At 37.5% G+C, this 18,174-nt stretch overlaps 1 protein-coding gene across 1 annotated transcript in view; it reads left to right on the top strand.

Moving 5' to 3' along the window:
- The window catches only part of LOC150081819 (RIMS-binding protein 2-like), a 1,020,459-nt gene that overhangs the window by 148,366 nt on the left and 853,919 nt on the right, over positions 1 to 18,174 (top strand). Inside the window, exon 5 of the mRNA XM_090380329.1 lies at positions 9,768 to 9,902. Within this exon, the coding sequence (XP_090236455.1) occupies positions 9,768 to 9,902 (135 nt within the window). The remainder of the gene's footprint in view (positions 1 to 9,767; positions 9,903 to 18,174) is intronic.

The raw sequence follows: 18,174 nt of genomic DNA, 5'->3' as shown, positions 1-18,174 counted from the left end.
CAATAGTTATGAAAGATAAGAAATGCAAGGTCTAATGGAAAACAACTAATATATCTCATTGATGCGTGTTTCTCCCTGTCTGCACACAGTAGGAAGTCGTTGGCAATTGGAGAGTGAAAATGGTATGCTTACAACAATCAGGAAGGGTTCACAATTGATTATTATTCATGCCTGTGAAGATAAATGCTTTTTAATGATGCCTTACTAATTTTTAAATCGAAGCAGAAGACTGGTGACAGTCATTATGATATGCACTTTGAAAATTTCAGCAAATGGATCAAAAATAAACTACTACCAATATACCTCCCAACTGTGTTATTGTAATGGACAATGGCTGCTACCATTCTGTACAATATAATAAAAAAAAACAAATTTGGCTACTTTAAAAAGAGATATACAGCATTGGCTAAAGAAAAATGGTATAGTATTCAGTGATGATTTAAGGAGACCTGAGCTCCTCCAGTTAGTTAAAGCTTTTCTCATACAATCCAAATACAAAATCAATGACATTTTGATAATGCATGGTTATACTTTATTTCAACTTCCTCCTTATCATGCTAATTTAAACCCTATTGAACTTGAGTGGGGAGAAACTAAACAGCAGTTTGCTAAAAATAACAGTTCTTTAACCCTGGCAGTGTGAAAGAATTGGGAAAAAAAATTTTTCAGACAGTATACTCACGACAAATGGAAGAAAAGTTGCGATCATGTAATTAGTATTGAAAACCAATATTGGGAAAGTGGAAATCAAAATGATGAGAAAATCGACAAACTTATTATTAATACAGCAGATAATTCATCTTTAAATACTGAAAATTGCAATTCAGATTTAGTTGACAAGGATTTGTAGTTCATCATTTTATGATGTTATAAGTAAGTTGACTTCAAATTTTCAATAAAATATTTTAGCACATGTTCCAATAACAATTATTGGATCAAAATACTGTATAGGTTATCCTATATTATGTAGTCTGTTAAAAAAATTCAAATAACAAATCATACCATTCCCTCCAAATACCTGTGCAGTTCCTCCTTAAATTTATTCAACTTCCACAACGACAGATGGAAGTGTGTTCCAGCAATTAACCACCCGCTGCTAAAGGCAAATTTCTGCACATCTAGTAGAATAAGAACAAGTAGAATAAGAACAAGTACTTATATCTTTAAGTAAATCCCACATCAGTACACTGTGATCACTGCCACCTAGTGGTTCCTTTATCTGCAAATCCTTAATACACGAATGATCACTGCTAATAACCAGATCATGTGTGAATGTAGATGGAAGGATCCCATCAGAATTCATCGTGCTCAACCCACTCAAGGCCTTATATACCTCAATCAGATCACCGTGCAGGTGCCTAGTCTCCAGCCACTGCAATTTGCAGAACTTAAGCCTCTCTTGGTAAGAGGATCCCTTCATTCCCCTCACCAATCTTGTTGCCCTTCTCTGTACACGCTCAAGTAAATCTACATCCTTCCTAAAATGAGGCCTCCAGACCTGTACGCAGTACTCAAGGCGTGGCCTGACCATTGCCTTATACAGAGGGACAATCACCTCCTTTTCCCTGCTAGCAAAATTCCTATATATCATGGACAAAACCCCATGACCTGCCCTAGCAGCCTGTCTGCATTGCTCAGAAAACTTCATATCTGACTGCACAATTACTCCCAGGTCTTTTTCATTTTCTACCACCTTAAGTGTAGTACCACACAGTTGGTACATTTCTCTGGGGTTACTTCTACCCATATGCAGTACTTTGCATTTGTCAAGGTTCAGTTGCCACTTCTTAGCCCATCTACCCAAATTATCTAGATCCTGTTGCAGTAGCACACTGCCATTACTGTCATTAACAATCCTGCCAAACTTTGTATCATCTGCAAACTTCGACATTAAGCCTGATATACCTTCATCAATATGATTGATAAATATACAAAACAACAGTGGACCCAACACCGAACCCTGTGGGACTCCACTAATAACATTAGTCCACGAAGAGCAGCACCCATTGATTACTACCCTCTGTTTTCTCATACTTAACCATCCTTTTATTCATTGTAGCAACTTACCCTTAATACCATTCTGCTCTAATTTGTACAATAGTCTTTCATGCGCAACAGTGTCAAAAGCTTTCCTGAAATCCAAATATATGATATCAAAATTATTTTTTGCATCCAGTTCCTTTGTAACCACATCATAATATCCGATCAAATTTGTCAGACAAGACTTTCCCTTAACAAACGCATGCTGTGTCTGAATTATTGCTGCAGTCTTGTCTAGATGATCCTGAAATGCATCTTTAACCAGTGACTCCATTATTTTACCCGGAATAGAAGTTAAACTAACTGGTCTGTAATTACTCGTATTACCCTTCGATCCCCCTTTGTGAATTGGGGATACATTTGCACATCTCCAGTCCGTGGAAACCTCCCCTGAGTCCAAGGATGCTCTCATAATTATGGCTAAGGGTTTGCTTAGTTGCTTTGCCGCCTCCTTTAATATAACTGGATAGATCCATCCACCCCAGATGCTTTAATTATGTTTAACTTCAACAATTCCTCCTCCACTTTGCTCTCGGTTATTACAAAATCATTAAGTATCCTGCTACAATTTGATAACCTTCTGCCATTTTCAAACCTTAATAATTCCTCATGTGTGAATGTAGATGCAAAATACTCATTCAGTTTGTTTGCTATCTGAGCAGGATCATCAACAGTTCGAACCATCGGTGTCAAGTGGACCAATAAGATTCATCCCCTTCCTTTTAGAGTTTATATAAGTAAAGAAATCCTTGCTGTTTTTCTTAGCATCTTTTGCCAAGGATTTCTCGTAATCTGCCTTTGCCTGCCTAACCTCCTTTGTGACCTGATTACAGACTAGCTTATATCTGCCATAGCTTCTGAGTCGCTTGATAATTTATATGCATCCCATGCATTTTTCTTCTCTGTTACAAGTCTCATTAGTTCATTTGATAACCATTTAGGCCTAAACCTTGAACAATATTTCTTAATAGGTATGAAACTTTTAGTAGCATCCACGATTAATTCCTTGTATGCTTCCCACTTAGAATTTACTGTTGGTAACATTGTCAGTTTATCCCACTGTACAGAATTTAAAAACTTTCTGAGACCACTGTACTCACCTTTACGGAACAAAAACCCTTTCCTTTACCCCTGATGGTAATTATATCTTTAAGTAAATCCCACATCAGTACACTGTGATCACTGCCACCTAGTGGTTCCTTTATCTGCAAATCCTTAATACACGAATGATCACTGCTAATAACCAGATCAAGAGTATTACTCTCTCTCTGGTTGCCTCTCGAACATGCTGCTGCAGAAAACAATCATCCAATAAATCCACAAAAGTCTGACTAGTGTGTGAGTGACCAACCCACAAGTTCCAGTCAATATCTGAGAAGTTAAAATCCCCCATTATAAGACATTCTGATTTACTGGCCCACTCTATTTCTCTGTATAATTGTTCATTGTACTCATTCGAGTCATTAGGCCTATAACACACTCCTACTCTTATTTTTGCTTTCGCAGTGCTTATGTCACACCAAACTGAGGTCATTGAGCCACAATAAAATTGTAGGGTCACCATCTAAGTTGCTGACCTATACCAGACTCTGCAACACAGGCCACAAACGTTTTGAACTCCCCTCGTACAGCTAATAAACAAGCATGGATTACTGAACCTGTGTGCTTGACTGGTTTGAAAACATTTTGTTCATGAGTCTTGGGCACTCTACACATCTGCAGGCCTTTTCAGTGATCAAGCCATGCGAATTTTAGATAATTGTAAGATGCACTCCAATGTATAACTCCTTATCAAAGCTAACATCTTTGTTATTTATTTGCAGCCTAACTGTTCATCCATGATCCACCACAGAATTCCATGATTGAATCATGGAATTCTCTAAGCCTTCAATCGCACTTTGAGGGAATAAATTTTGAGAAAAATGCTGACATTTTTGTACATTTTAGAATGAAGTCAAGTTTTAAGAATAAAGGAATTTTAATTTTATTGTTAAAAGGCTCTTGAGGCAAGTTTGATCAAGATACTTTAAATCATGGTTGGCATAACTTATGGTTGCCTGTGTGTACATCATTTACGGATGGTGAATAAATAATGATCTGATTCAGATGGCTTGAAGGTAATATGGGAGAATAAAATTGTGGGTGAAGTTGGTGAACTATGCTAAAAGTTTACCATGTTGATAAGCCTAGTTGTTGGGTGAAGAGGTAATGGAAGAGTGCTTCAGTATTAATAGTGACATCCCAGTTACTCTCCAGCTGATAGAGAGTAAGTTTGCATATATGAATGAAAATTAAGATGTGGCAGTGGTGATGGGGATCATGCGAATACCAGTGTGCCTGTAGAAGAAATATGAATGATAAACATGACAGAATAATTAATTTATGGGAACAAAGGAGCTTAATTCCATAATGGCTGTTTATAAAATTCAAGAACTTTTATTGAATTTAAGACCAAAATATCTAGCACAACTTTAAGTTACAGGATATGTTTCATCAATTTTTTGGAGTGGTGCTTCCATAGCCTCCCTAAAGCTCCTAGACTATTCAAAAGAGTGAAGTCAAGTTAATTAATGACCCATCTCTTACAAAGTATCTCCACTCTTTATCTTGGCGCCTCCGTAGCCAGGGCAGGAGCAGCAGTGTGTAGCACACGCTTCTTGGTTAGACCGAGGTTTGAGCCCGTGACCACCATATATGGAGGATGCAGAAAGGTCAGGGAATGACCACCGCATATCCCCGGAGCAATATTGCCTTAGTTGCTAATGCTCCTAAAAACCAAACAAACAACAACAACTCTCTATCTTATAGACAGTAATTTTCTGTCACATGCTTTCTCTATAGATACTTCCACAGGAACTGTTTTTAGGTGTGTTTGCATGTATGTATTTGCCATGTTCCTGTTGTCTGTCCATCTGCATGTAACGGAGGGACTCCCACTGGATGGATTTACATGAAATTTTGTATTTGGACGTTAAAAACATTTGCTGAGCTAAACTAAATATCATTGCGAATTACACCTGGTAACTCCTACCATTGTTTGGCGCCTAATGGCCTTTACCTGCCATTGTGCTGTAAAACCTCCAACAACAACATTGCGAATTACAAGTTCAAAATGTGATTTACTTTTTTTGAAAATAAATTTTTAATAAGCTTTTAAGTTCTTTTATTAATCTTTACTGATGTATAAATTGAAAGAGGATAACTTTGGATGTGTAAAACCTGCAGAATAAAGTCCTCCCCCCATGTTCGGTGCATTTCTATATATATATATATATATATATATATATATATATATATATATATGCTAAGTGCCTATTGTCTTAATCTTCACCATGTCCATCTACAAGTAGCAGAGGAACTTTGTGTTTGGAACAATACCTGCTACTAAGGCCATATTGCTCAGGGGATATGCGGTGGTCATTCCCTGACCTTTCTGCATCCTCCGTATTTGGTGGTCACGAGCTCTAACTGTGGTCTAATCAAGAAGCATGTGCTACGCACTACTGCTCCTGCCCACCTGGCTATGGAGGTGCCACAGTACCTGCAAAGCATGCACAAGAATTGTTATGAATGTGATTTTGCTATTGAATAGTTACACCTATATATATATATTTGGCCCACCCTGTATATATATATATATACAGGTTGGGCTAAAAGTAGGCATACAGTACTGATCGGGCCATGTTTAGTCTTAGGTGCTCAAAATGTCCTCTATCAACGTTGCAACATTCCTGGAACTTGTCCCTGACACTGTGACACACAGTAACACACAATCTAACACACACAATCAGTACTATATACCTACTTTTGGCTCACCCTGTGTATATATATATATATATATATATATATATATATATATATATTTAGAGAGAGAGAGAGAGAGAGAGAGAGAGAGAGAGACTTAAAAAAAAAAAAAAGAGGAAAAATAAAGAGTAATACAGAAGGAGGAGAGTAATTAAATATCCTACAGTTGTAATTAAACTAAATGGCTAAGTTTAGAGAATCTAAGTCTATAGATTTCTATTAAGTGTTCCATAACATTATAATCTTAGTAATTAATTGATAAGGAGATAACTATATTTACATTACATTTCTATAATGCATTAGGGCTTGTGCCTCAAGCTGCGAGAAAGTTAGACTGTGTACAAATTAGTGCAAATGCATTATGTTAGTACACAGCCAATTCTAGATTAGCAAAAGAGATAGCAATAGTCTTCCCTTTAGGTGAAGCGTTAGTTATTCGAAGTAGTGCAATGTCATGGCAACTCGTTGTGAAGGTATTCACAATATGAGATATGAATTAAACGATGCCGCTTTTGCAAAAATTTGCTAATCTAGAATTGGCTGTGTACTAACATGATGCATTCGCACTAATTACATTTCTATTAAATCACAAAAAATGGAAAAAAAAACCCATTTAGTATAAGAAAAAAAGTTGAATGCTCAAATGTAATGCATTGCATATATTAGCTAACTTGTCTGAATTGGTATCTATAATTTCTCCGCTGTCTTCCAAATTAGATTGAACCCATGTCTCGACCAATCAGCATCTATTTACTGTCCAATTCCAAACTTCAAAACCAACTTTTTCTCTTCCTCATTTATCCCTCTATTTCTGTTCTCTGGAACAACCATTTTTCATACCTGAAAATTATAATCTAGAGAAATTCAAGTTCAACATCATAATATCTCATCTGGCTTTTCAACCTTCGATCCATTCATAGTACAGGAAATCCCCGACTTACGTAAAGCTTGCGTTCTGTGGAACACTACATAAGTCGGAATTTCCCCCCATGCTTGTGCAGCACTCGCAACTGTGCTTACTGAATTGATTGAATCAAAAAAGAAATGTTCAACGAACATGTAAATAGAATTATTTATTATATTTATTCAATTTTTTATTTCATGCGCAGGAAAAATTACAAAAGGGTGCAATTTAAAAAATTAGACTTTCAAAATTACAAAATTACAATAAAAAGAGAGGAGACAGGCATAATGTCAATAAGTTTTACCTCTCGAGCATCATTGCCAGAATCGACGTCTTTAGCTGATAAGTACGCCGCTGTGTAAGTTGAGGGCTGTGGAGATTTGGAAGGGGCCGGCCGCTCAACCTTACAAAAGAACATATTAATGGATGACTGGAGGGTGGCTTTTTTCTTTTTATTGTAGATTTCTTTGTAACAAGCAAGCATATCATTCACCCCTCTGTTAACTTTTAAGAATCATTCACTGTCAAGATCCATCTTCTCAAACCTCGCCATTACCGATGCAATTTCACGAAATGCCATTGCCATCTCTTTGGTGATGAAGCATCTTGGCTCCTCATTTGGTTTTTCTTGAGCTTCGTCAGCATTTTCTTCTTTCACTATCGCTGCCTGCAAGTCAATAAGTTCTTGATTATATGATTCCTTTTCTTCCTCTATTAACTCTACATCTTTGGCATCAACTTCCAACTGAAGTAGCTCTGCAACCATTACAATCTTATCTGTAATCTTTTCATCTGATTCGTCTTTTTTTCAAATCCTTTGAAGCCTTTTACGTGCTGTGGGCATATTTTCTTTTATGTGCCATTTAAACAACTTTTAGTAATTTCTGCTCAGGCCTTATTAATGTATAAGATGGCTGGTAAATATTGTGAGATTTCCAAAATGTCTTAACATAAAATTTTTCTCATCATCTACTGCAGACAATGCCTGAGCAAATGTTGTGCATAAATAGTATGCTTTTAAATTCGAAATAACACCCAGATCCATAGGTTGGATGAGTGAAGTCGTGTTTGGTGGTAGAAATATGACTCTCACATTCGAATTGAAATCATCTAGATGCATAGGATGCCAGGAGCATTATCTAATAGAAGCAAAATCTTGAAAGGAATGTTGTTTTTACAATATTTTTCAACCTCAGAATGAAGCAGCATTTAAACCAATCCAACCATTTAAACCAAGAGAGATTGTTATCCATGCTCTCTGGTTCGATCGGAAATGCATGGGTAGGATGGCTTTATTAATGCCCTTAAATGCACGAGGATTTCTAGAATGGTACACAAGCAGTGTTTTAATATGTAATCTCCCACTGCATTAGCTCCAAGCAAGAGCGTGGCCCTGTCTTTTGATGCCTTGAAATCTGGCATTGTGAAATACCACCACTTTGCTTATTGTAGGCTTGAAGTGGTGAAACCCATGTTTAGTCTCTAGAGCAAAGTTTTCGGCATTCCCCTCCACCCATACTTCTCCTTCAACCCCTGCACGGTACTAAGTACTATAGGTTTTGATACCTTCGTGTTTGGGGTTTTCATAAAAAAAAAAAAAAAAATTGTATTTTCCTCTTTGGCATCCGGTATGTTCGATCCGGAATTTTTTTCCAATACAGAACAGTTTCGTCAACGTTAAAAATTTACAGCATTAAATAGCTGCCTTCATCAATATTTTTTTCCAACACATCACAAAATTTCTCTGCAGCTGCAGAATTAGCACTGGCAACTTCACTTCACCGCATACTTTAACGTTGTGGAAACCAGAGCAATGCTTGAACCTATTAAACCACCTGTTGCTTGCCATGAACTTGGATTGGGGTTTGCCATAATATCTTTATCCTTAATATCTTTATAAATACTTGTTGCTTTTGCTTTGAATGGTCATAGACTGAAGGGCACTCACTTCTGAATCTGATTTTCCATTCGTATTATTAACAGTTGTTCTATCTTCGATCTATCAACGCACTTAAGATTAACAGTGATCACAAAATGCTATTTTGTGATCACTGTTGATCTTAAGTTCATTGATCCTTTGACATGTTCTTTTATATGTGCACTGCCCTCTAAAATAGTATTCACTGTTGAAGCAGCGAGACCTAATTCCCTTGCAGTAGATGGCAAACTTTGTCCTTCTTTGTACTTCTTAATCGTTTTCATCTTCATTTCTAAATCATTTTGTTTCGTTTCCTGGCACTACCACCACTTGCACTTTTCGTTGGTCGCTTTCCCTTCATCATTGTAATAAGTAAATAGGAATGAAGAGAAGTTTCTGAAGTTTCTGATAAGTAAATAGGAATGAAGAGAAGTTTCTGAAAATTTGTTTTTTATATGATTGAAGTATAATGAATTTTCATATACTTCAATCATATAAAAGTAATACAGTATCCCCATAGTAATACTGTATTTAGTAATACAGTATAATGAAATTTTCAACTTCCAAGGACTTGGAACGAATTACAAAAAAAAAAAAAAAAAAAAAAAAAGTGTTATTGGGTTCACATTACGATATTTTCACAATACCTCCATTTATTTCTACGGGATGCAAAGTACGTTTCCATAGTTTTTTAAGTTTCCACTGGCCGACAAAAACTTGCATAAAGTCGAATTTCCATAGGTTGAGTATTACGTAAGTCCGGGAGTCCTGTATTATGTGTTATAGCTTTCATATTTTGAAATTTTCATTAAAAAAAAATTCATACATATGAGAGACTGAAGAGAATAAAATAATAATATGACAACTAAAAGAATAAATAACTGTAGATGAAAATGATAACATAAACAAATTAAAATGTGTATTGTTTTCAGTATTAAAATTATAAATGACTTCTCTTCTGGTTGAAACTTTTGTGAAGGAATGTAATGTTAATCTGTAAAGTGGTTATTTTATGAAAGTTGGAGTCGTGTTCTTATCTTCTTTGTATTCAGTTGTGTATATTAAGAAGAAAGGAAATGTATTATCTTTTATTTTTCTCAGTCTAAAGCAAGAGAGTTATCAAAGAAATGTGAACTGCAAAATGTTCTCCATGAAGAACTTAGTTTGGAAATAGCAACTTTGCATCACTCTCAATCAAGACATGTTTGGAATATGCCATCTTCCCATACTGCTAATGTAAGCATTTTAAATTATGATTTTTACTATCTACTTTCAAATTTTGAATTAGTCACCTTAAGAGTGCTATTTGAATACAGAATCCCTTCCTCTACAAACGTTATAGTCTATTCTGTAATTATTATTGCCTCTTTTCTGCTTATGTGGGAGATAGATTTTTTTTGGGAGATGGAGAAGAAAAGTTAATTTTAATAAGTTTTGAGACTACTTTATGAAAAATATATTATTCATATGTACAACATGATAACAACATAAAAAGTATAGGACAGATGAATCATAACACCTAACAAAGTTTTGAATGTGTAAAATAATTGCAAACAATTCCCTTATCTATATCATTCCAAGCATACTTGGTACTAAATAAGAGCTGTGCTGTGATACTGAATAAGTGCCAGTGTGCTGTAACAAAAGTTGCAGCAGCAGTTTTCTGATATATATCATTTACCTATGTTGTTATAATGATATTCTCTCTTCACACACACACACACACACACACACACACACACACACACACACACACACACACACACACACACACACACACACACACACACACACACACACACACACACACACACACACACACACACACACACACAGTGGTTCGAGCCCATCACCACCAAATACGGAGGATGCTCCTAAAAACCAAATAACACACACACACTTATAATGACTGTAATATCAGCCAACTTTTTTTGTACAAGATAGTGCACAAAGATATATCATATCTAAAAGCTTATTTAGATAAAACTAATAAAAAGAAAGAAAGGAAAAGTAAACTTATTTTATTTAGGAAAAGTAGATTTTTTATTTTCATAATTTTTTTAATTCTTGGTCTAAAGCATGAGAGTTATCAAAGAAATGTGACCTGCAAAATAATAAAAATTAATCTAGAAGCTCATAAATTTTGTTTGTTGTAGGAAAATTAGAAAAATGCTTACTAGTTGCCACAAGAAGAAAGAATTTTCATTTTTTTAGACCAATAATTCCCAATCTTTTGTCTCTCAAGTCATGCTTTAAATTAAAAGACAAATATTAATGGCACACCGAAATAGTGATTGCCATTGAACTCAGTGGAATTTTCCCTAATCTATAATAACATACACGTATAAGTTATAAATCCAGTTTAATGTAAGAATACAAATATATACTAACAGTAGCTTTCGAGACGCATGTCTCTTCATCAACTGACATTTAAATACAATGGATAAGTGCTTTCTTAATCATTGTTGATAATCATTGTTGTTGCACGGAAGTGCGCTGCTTTCTACTCCACTGATCATCTAGCATTAAAACTGTTGTCTCTAGGATGGGGTGTAGACGTATGCCTTTCTGGCGATTTAATGCCTTTGGATTGTTTACTATGTTGAGTGCCTCTATCCATAGGCGGTGGCGAAAGTGTCGTGAGTGGTCTACTATTTCAAAGTCGCGTTTGGGGGTCAAGATTGTGGTTGGTGGCCCAAAAATGTTCCGCGACCGCGGACTGGTCAGTTTTGGCAAGCCGGATTGCTCTGTCGTGTTCCGTAAGGCAATCTTGGAGACGCCTTGATGTTTCTCCTATGTAGCAACTGTTACAGTCTCTACAGGTGATGCGATATACTACATTGCTGCGTAAGACAGGTGTGACAGGGGTCTTCATGCTGGAGACAAGTGAACGTAGGTTCCTGCAGGGGAATTGCACACATTTGATGTTGTAATTTCTAAGGACCTTTGAGATCCGTTCTGACACGCCTGGATAATAGGGAATGTAGGCGGACGATATACCGACTTGGTTCGGTGGTCTTGGGTTGGATGTGAGTTCTTCTGCCTGTAATAGGCATCTGCTTAGCACATGGGATGGATAACCACATTTGGTTAGGTCCGCCTTCACACGGGAGATCTCGTTATGCCTAATTGTATTAGAGCTGGAATGGCTCCAAGCCCTGGAGAATAGGGTGCGGGCAGTGCTATTGAGATGGCTTGGTGCATGGCCGGATCTGTAGTTAGTGAATTGACTGCACCACATAGGTTTGCGATATACTGAAGTCTCTAGATGTGGGCCTACGCGATGCACTAGGACGTCCAGGAATGGGAGCGTACCGTTCACCTCTGACTCTATGGTAAATTTGATGAAATTAGATAGGGAGTTGAGGTATACCAGTAGTGTAGTTTCAGAGCCACATGGTATTACGGTAAAAATATCGTCAACGTATCTACACCATGTTGTAATAGGTGTGGGTGGGTTCCCTAATCTCACGGCACATTTAAAAGGGTCATGGCACACCAGTTGGGAATCACTGGTATAGACCTTAACAGAAAGCAAATTTCTGGTTGGCATGAAGGACTCATTTAAAAAGGAAGTACAGGCATACCTCGAATAACGAATAGGATGCGTTCTACGAAATTACTTCGTTAAGCGAAACTTCGTTTTCAGAGGTAAAAATACTATGGCCAGAATAGGGATACGTTCCTACGTAAAGAAAATGAAAAGCTTTTTTTCCGAACAAAGAAAAGTTTTATTAAATAAACAGTCAACTTACATACAAAGTGAAATCACATTTTAAAATACGAGTCTAAAGTTGTTTTTATGCTCTTTTTCTCTTTCATTTAGCAATTGCCTATACGGAGTTATTGCATTTAACACTGATCGCTTAACAATAACACTTCTTCCTAAATCAGGATCATTTTCACTAAAAAAATTTAAAACGTTTTCAATGTCATTTAAGCACCTTTTTAAATCTTTGGTTGTTAACACTTTTTCGGCAGGAACTTCTTTAACTTCGTCTTCATTAACTTTGTCGTCGTTGCTAACAAGGTTTTCTAAATCTTCCACTAAAAAACCATCATCTTCTGCATTCAATAAATTTCTAACATTCTCTTCATCGACATTTTCGAAACCTATTGATTGAGCCATCTGGATAACTTCATTTCTAATTTCTTGGATGTTATTTTCTTCTTTTAGTACAACTTCTAGGCCAAACTTATTTTGCCATATTTTGCGCAAAACTCCATTTAAGCATTTCTTAGTGACTTCTTTCCAAGAACTATCAATGTTTTCAATTGCGTTTTTAATGGTGTAGTTTTTCCAAAAAGTTTTAACTGTCATTTCCTCTTTATCCTCTAGTTCAGTTAAACTGCTTAATGTTCGACGCAGATAATAAGCTTTAAATGATGCTATTACTCCCTGATCCAATGGTTGAATCACGGAAGTTGTGTTTGCTGGAAGAAACACAACTTTGACAGGAATGCATGTGTCCAACGTGTTAAGATCAGTAGGATGTCCCGGAGCATTGTCTAACAACAAAAGAGCTTTTTCTTCAAAGTTGTTTTTTTTTGACAATACCGTTTTACTTCAGGACAAAAGTGGTTAACAAACCAATCAGTAAATAACTCCTTGGTAACCCACGCTTTTCTATTTGCTTTCCCTGTTACAGGTAAATTCATTTTTATGTTACCTTTTAATGCCCTCGGATTTTCTGAATGGTAAACTAATAACAATTTTAATTTATAATCGCCAGAGGCATTTAATCCAAAGAGTAACGTTACACTGTCTTTGGCTGCTTTGAACCCAGCAGCTGATTTTTCTTCAATAGAAATAAAGCTCTTTTTGTTGGTAGCCGTTTCCAGAACAAACCGCTTTCGTCAACATTGAACACCAAATTTGGAAAATTTTCACGTTCAATTATTTCCTTTAGTTTTTCTGGAAACTTATTTGCAGCTTCTCCTGTTAATTTTACACTATGAATCCTGGCCCGTTTTTTAAATTTCTCGAACCAACCACAGGAAGCCCCAAAGGTTTCCGTAATTTCTTCAGTTTGTTTAGATTTCAGGTGATTAAACTGGAATATTTTTTTTTATGTTAAATGGGGCTTGAAATTGCCGACTTCGTTATATCGAAGCTTCGTTATCAGAGGTAACGTTAACCGAGGTATGCCTGTACTTAGTAGACAGAAACTTTTAAAGTGTTGCATTTCTGGCAATTGCAACAATTAAAAAGATAGCAAGCAAATTTAAAGAAAAGGGAACTGTTTTAAAATCTAAATGAAAGAACTAGTGGTCATCAACAAGCTGTACACCAGAAGCAAGAGGCAAAGGCTGGCAGGATTTTACCTGCTGATCACCATTAGGCCCCTCAAATAACTATACTTGATCATTCTTCTATTCTTCCTCCTCCTATTTCACTATTTAACTCATGCTGTTCTCTTCCCACTCTCCTAACCTTTGTCTTCCCAATATTTATTCTCATTGTAAAACCTTATCACAACTGTCCTTTAGGCTATTAAGGCTAAAGGAAAGTCATCAGTGTTCTGCAAGGAACATTGATGATGGAAGATTTGCAGAAATTGGTATTAAACAATTTCTGCAAATCTTCCTCCAAATCTGCCATCAGTGCAACCATTTCTGCTACTTGTATGAGAAAAAGATTTGTATTCACCCAGAAGTACAGAATGATGAAAAATTTTTTTTGCTTGATGCCTTGAAATCTCTATAGCAACCACACAAATTTTAGGTTCAATCTGACAATTAATTTTTTTTTTTTTTTTGCAGTGCTAAATGAAGTGAAGTGTCACAGTGGATATAGTGGAATACTGATCAGTGATTTGGTTCCTCTTTCTGCATGGGAAAATACCCAAAACAGTCCATGAAGAAATGGTCGCTGTTTATGGGGAAGATGCCCAGGTTACAGTGTTGTTGCACATTGGTATAAACAATTCATCATCAAAGAAATTCCAGCATGCCAGCAATTGCTGTAACAGAAGAGAGTTTTGCAAAACATGAGGCATTAATCCTGGAAGATTGCCATTTTAGCATCAAAGAACTACTGCAGAGCTAGAAGTTGGTGTAGGTCTGTGGAGAACATCATCCATCAACAGTTGCATGAGTAAAGTATCTGCTAGATGGGTTTGCAGGCTTTCTGACTTCTTACCAGAAGAAGGAAAAGGCACAATGTGCATATGAAATGTTGTCACTATGCCAGAAAAAGCGAGAGGAGTTTTTTTTTACAACTAGTCACCATTAATGAAAATTGGATCCATCACCATTATTCCAAAACTAAACTAATGCCAAAACAACAGAAGCATGAATAATCACCACCCCTAAAAAATGCAGAGGTGCAACCAAGTACTGGCAAGGTGATGCTATCAGTTTTTTGGGATCAGCATGGTGTAATACCAACAGATTACCTTCAAAACAGCTGTATTGTGATGGTGAAGTATTATTCCAACCTACTCATAAAGCTACGTTCTGTTATAAAAAAAAAAAAAAAAAAAAAAAAGATGAGATTTGCTGTCAAAAGATGTGCACTTGCTCTAAGATAATGCTCATGTGCACTCCTCACATGCTGCAGTGAGATGTGCCCAAAAATGTTGATTTAAAATATTGCTGCCTCCTGCACCCTCAGATTTCTTCCTCTTTCCTGTCCAGCTTTCTTCATGGAAAATGCTTTGCTGCTGATGATAAGGTGATTTTTGCTGCTGAGTCATGGTTTGAAGGACAGTTAGAGGACTTCCACAAAACTGGTCTGTGGAAGTGTTTTGAAACATGGCAATAATTGTTACTTAGTCTGGTGATGATGTTGAAAAAGTGAAATACATGGTGTTAGTGTACACTGCTTCACAAAACAGAACAAAATATTTTTCATGAATATTTTATTGTGAGCAGTGTAGCTGAAGGTGAATATTTGATATAATAGGGCTATAATATTTAATGTAATAAAAATATATACAGGGTGTCTCAAAAATATTGGTACAAACGTTTAGGGGAGGTAGGTAACATCTAAAGGAATGTGAATCACATAGGAACCCATAACCGGAAACGTCACCATAAGTCAGTAGACGGCACGGTAGTCGTCGCACGAAGAGCATGCATCGATATATGAACTGTGAGCTGGCAGACATGCACCTAATGTATGGATTAGCAGAGGGCAATGGACGAGCCACTCAATGAATTTATGGAGAACGCTTCCCAGTCAGACAGACATGTAGTGGACCACCATTTGTTTGCGCGTGTGCATCAAAATTTGTGCGATTATAGGTCATTTAGAGGTAACAGGAGTAGTGCGGGCAGACCACATTTGTCACTAACTCCCGTCATGGAAAAAAGTGTGTTGAATGCCATCCAGAATAATCCTACTACCAGTACATGTGCCATTGCCTCTGCCTTAGGAGTGTCTTGTTGCAGTGTACAGCGTGTCTGGCATGACGATTCTTCACACCCTTTTCACCTCCAAAGGGTTCAGTTACTGCTCCCCCAAGATCATCCTGGACGTGTGGCTTTTGCGCAGTGGTTTCTCCAAGAAAGTGTTCAAGACTTGAATTTTCCAGCCTATGTTTTGTTCACGGATGAGGCTTATTTCACTCGGGAAGGGTTATTCAATCAGCACAATGCTCGTGTGGGCTCACGACAACCCACACGGTGTGTGCCCCCATGCGGCACAACATCGCTTCGCAATAAATGTGTGGACAGGTATGGTCGGTGACTGCTTAGTCAGCCCATACCTGTTACTATCCCGCATGAATTCCGCTAAATATCGGATCTTTCTTGAATGAGTTCTACCAGGGTTACTTGATGATGTTTCAGCAAATGCGATATGCCACATTTGGTTTCAACATGATGGGGCATCTTTCCATTATGGAAGGTGTGTTCGTGACCATTTGAACAGGCATTTTGGGCATCGATGGATTGGCCGTGGTGAACTCGTTGCCTGGCCCCCACGCTCACCTGATTTATCGAGCCTTGATTTCTCTCTGTGGGGGGCCCTCAAATCTATCTTGTATGAATTGCCTGTGGCGAGACTCGTCTGCGCTGCTGCTACTACTGTGAAAGAAACTCCAGGTGTGTTCAACCGTGTATGCCAATCCATGCTGCGTTGGTGTCACGCATGCATCGCGTCTCATGGTGGAACCTTCGAGCATCTGGTGTAACATTATGAAATGCATCCATCTCATACTCCATTGTTAATATTATGTCAAATAAATGTTTGCCACTAATTACTGTCTTGTGTCATTTCTGCTTCTTATGCCTCTGCTACTACTTTCCCGTGACGTTTCCGGTTATGGGTTCCTATGCGATTCACATTCCTTTAGATGTTACCTACCTCTCCTAAAGATTTGTACCAATATTTTTGAGATGCCCTGTATAATATTTAATATAAGAGAAATCGATCTCCCACCTTACAGAGCCACACATCATGCAAATTATTCATGCGTATAAAAACACAGGTAGCGACCACATCAGTTCATTCTTGTTTTTTGGCATTCTCGGTGAGATAGCTACATCTGCAGTACTCAAGATGTCATTCATTGTCATTTAGATGATTCTTTGAGATGATGGGATGTTGGATGACTTGAAACCAGGCATCACAGGTGTAAGCGGTATGTTGGCTTAATGTGTTATGCGGCGTTGTCTCGGCACTATGGAAGCATTTTGAGCCGACAGGAACCATTACAAAAAGAGCTGGCCAAGGTCGCTTGAGGACTACATCAATCAGAACAGATCACTATCTGGCACTAACAACGAGATGGAACCCTACAATGTCCTGTGTTCAGCCCTCTTAAGGCTTCTGCGGCCACAGGTGAAAACATTTCCAACCAGGTCTGTCTTAAAGATGCTCATTCAAGTGGACTCTATGCAAAGAAGCCAGTGGTTTGTATCCCATTAATCTCACCTTCAGAAGCTACAGTGGCATATAGGGGAAACCCTGGAAGCTGCAACAAAGTACAAAAAAAAAAAAAAAAAAATCCCATTAACTCCAAAGCACTGCTGAGCTCATCAAAGCTAGTGCCATGAGCACGTGACTTGGAGCCCTGACAAATGGAGGTACAGTTCTATTTTCTGATGAGTCTCTTTCTAGCCTACAAGCAATTTCTAGATGTTATATCATCTAGAGACAACAAGGAATGTGATACCATTCCTCCAACATCAGAGAAAGGGACACTTACAGTGTCCCTTTCTCAGATAGGATGGAATAATGATCAAAGGCCACACCCCTCTTCATGTTTTTGATAGGGGTACCGAGAACAGATCCTCAAACCCTATGTTCAAATTTTTAGTAGTGCAGTTGGCCCAGATTTTAATTTCATGCACAAGAATACCACTGCATCTAGGAGCTCAAGTGGTGGAGACTGAAGATATTGAAAAACTGCCATGGCCAGCACTGTCACCAGAGTTAAATCCAATCAAACATGTATAGGATGCCCTTCGTCATCACATTCCACACCAGCAGCCAACTCCTTGGAGTGCGTAGCACACGCTTCTTGATTAGACCGGGGTTCGGGCCAGTCACCACCAAATA

This window comes from Mastigoproctus giganteus, chromosome 8 (genome assembly GCF_048544385.1).
Source record: "Mastigoproctus giganteus isolate SK-2022 chromosome 8, ASM4854438v1, whole genome shotgun sequence".
Lineage (NCBI taxonomy): Eukaryota > Metazoa > Arthropoda > Arachnida > Uropygi > Thelyphonidae > Mastigoproctus > Mastigoproctus giganteus.
Note: the sequence above shows the minus strand (reverse complement) of the source record. Positions and strands in the feature narration are given on the sequence as shown.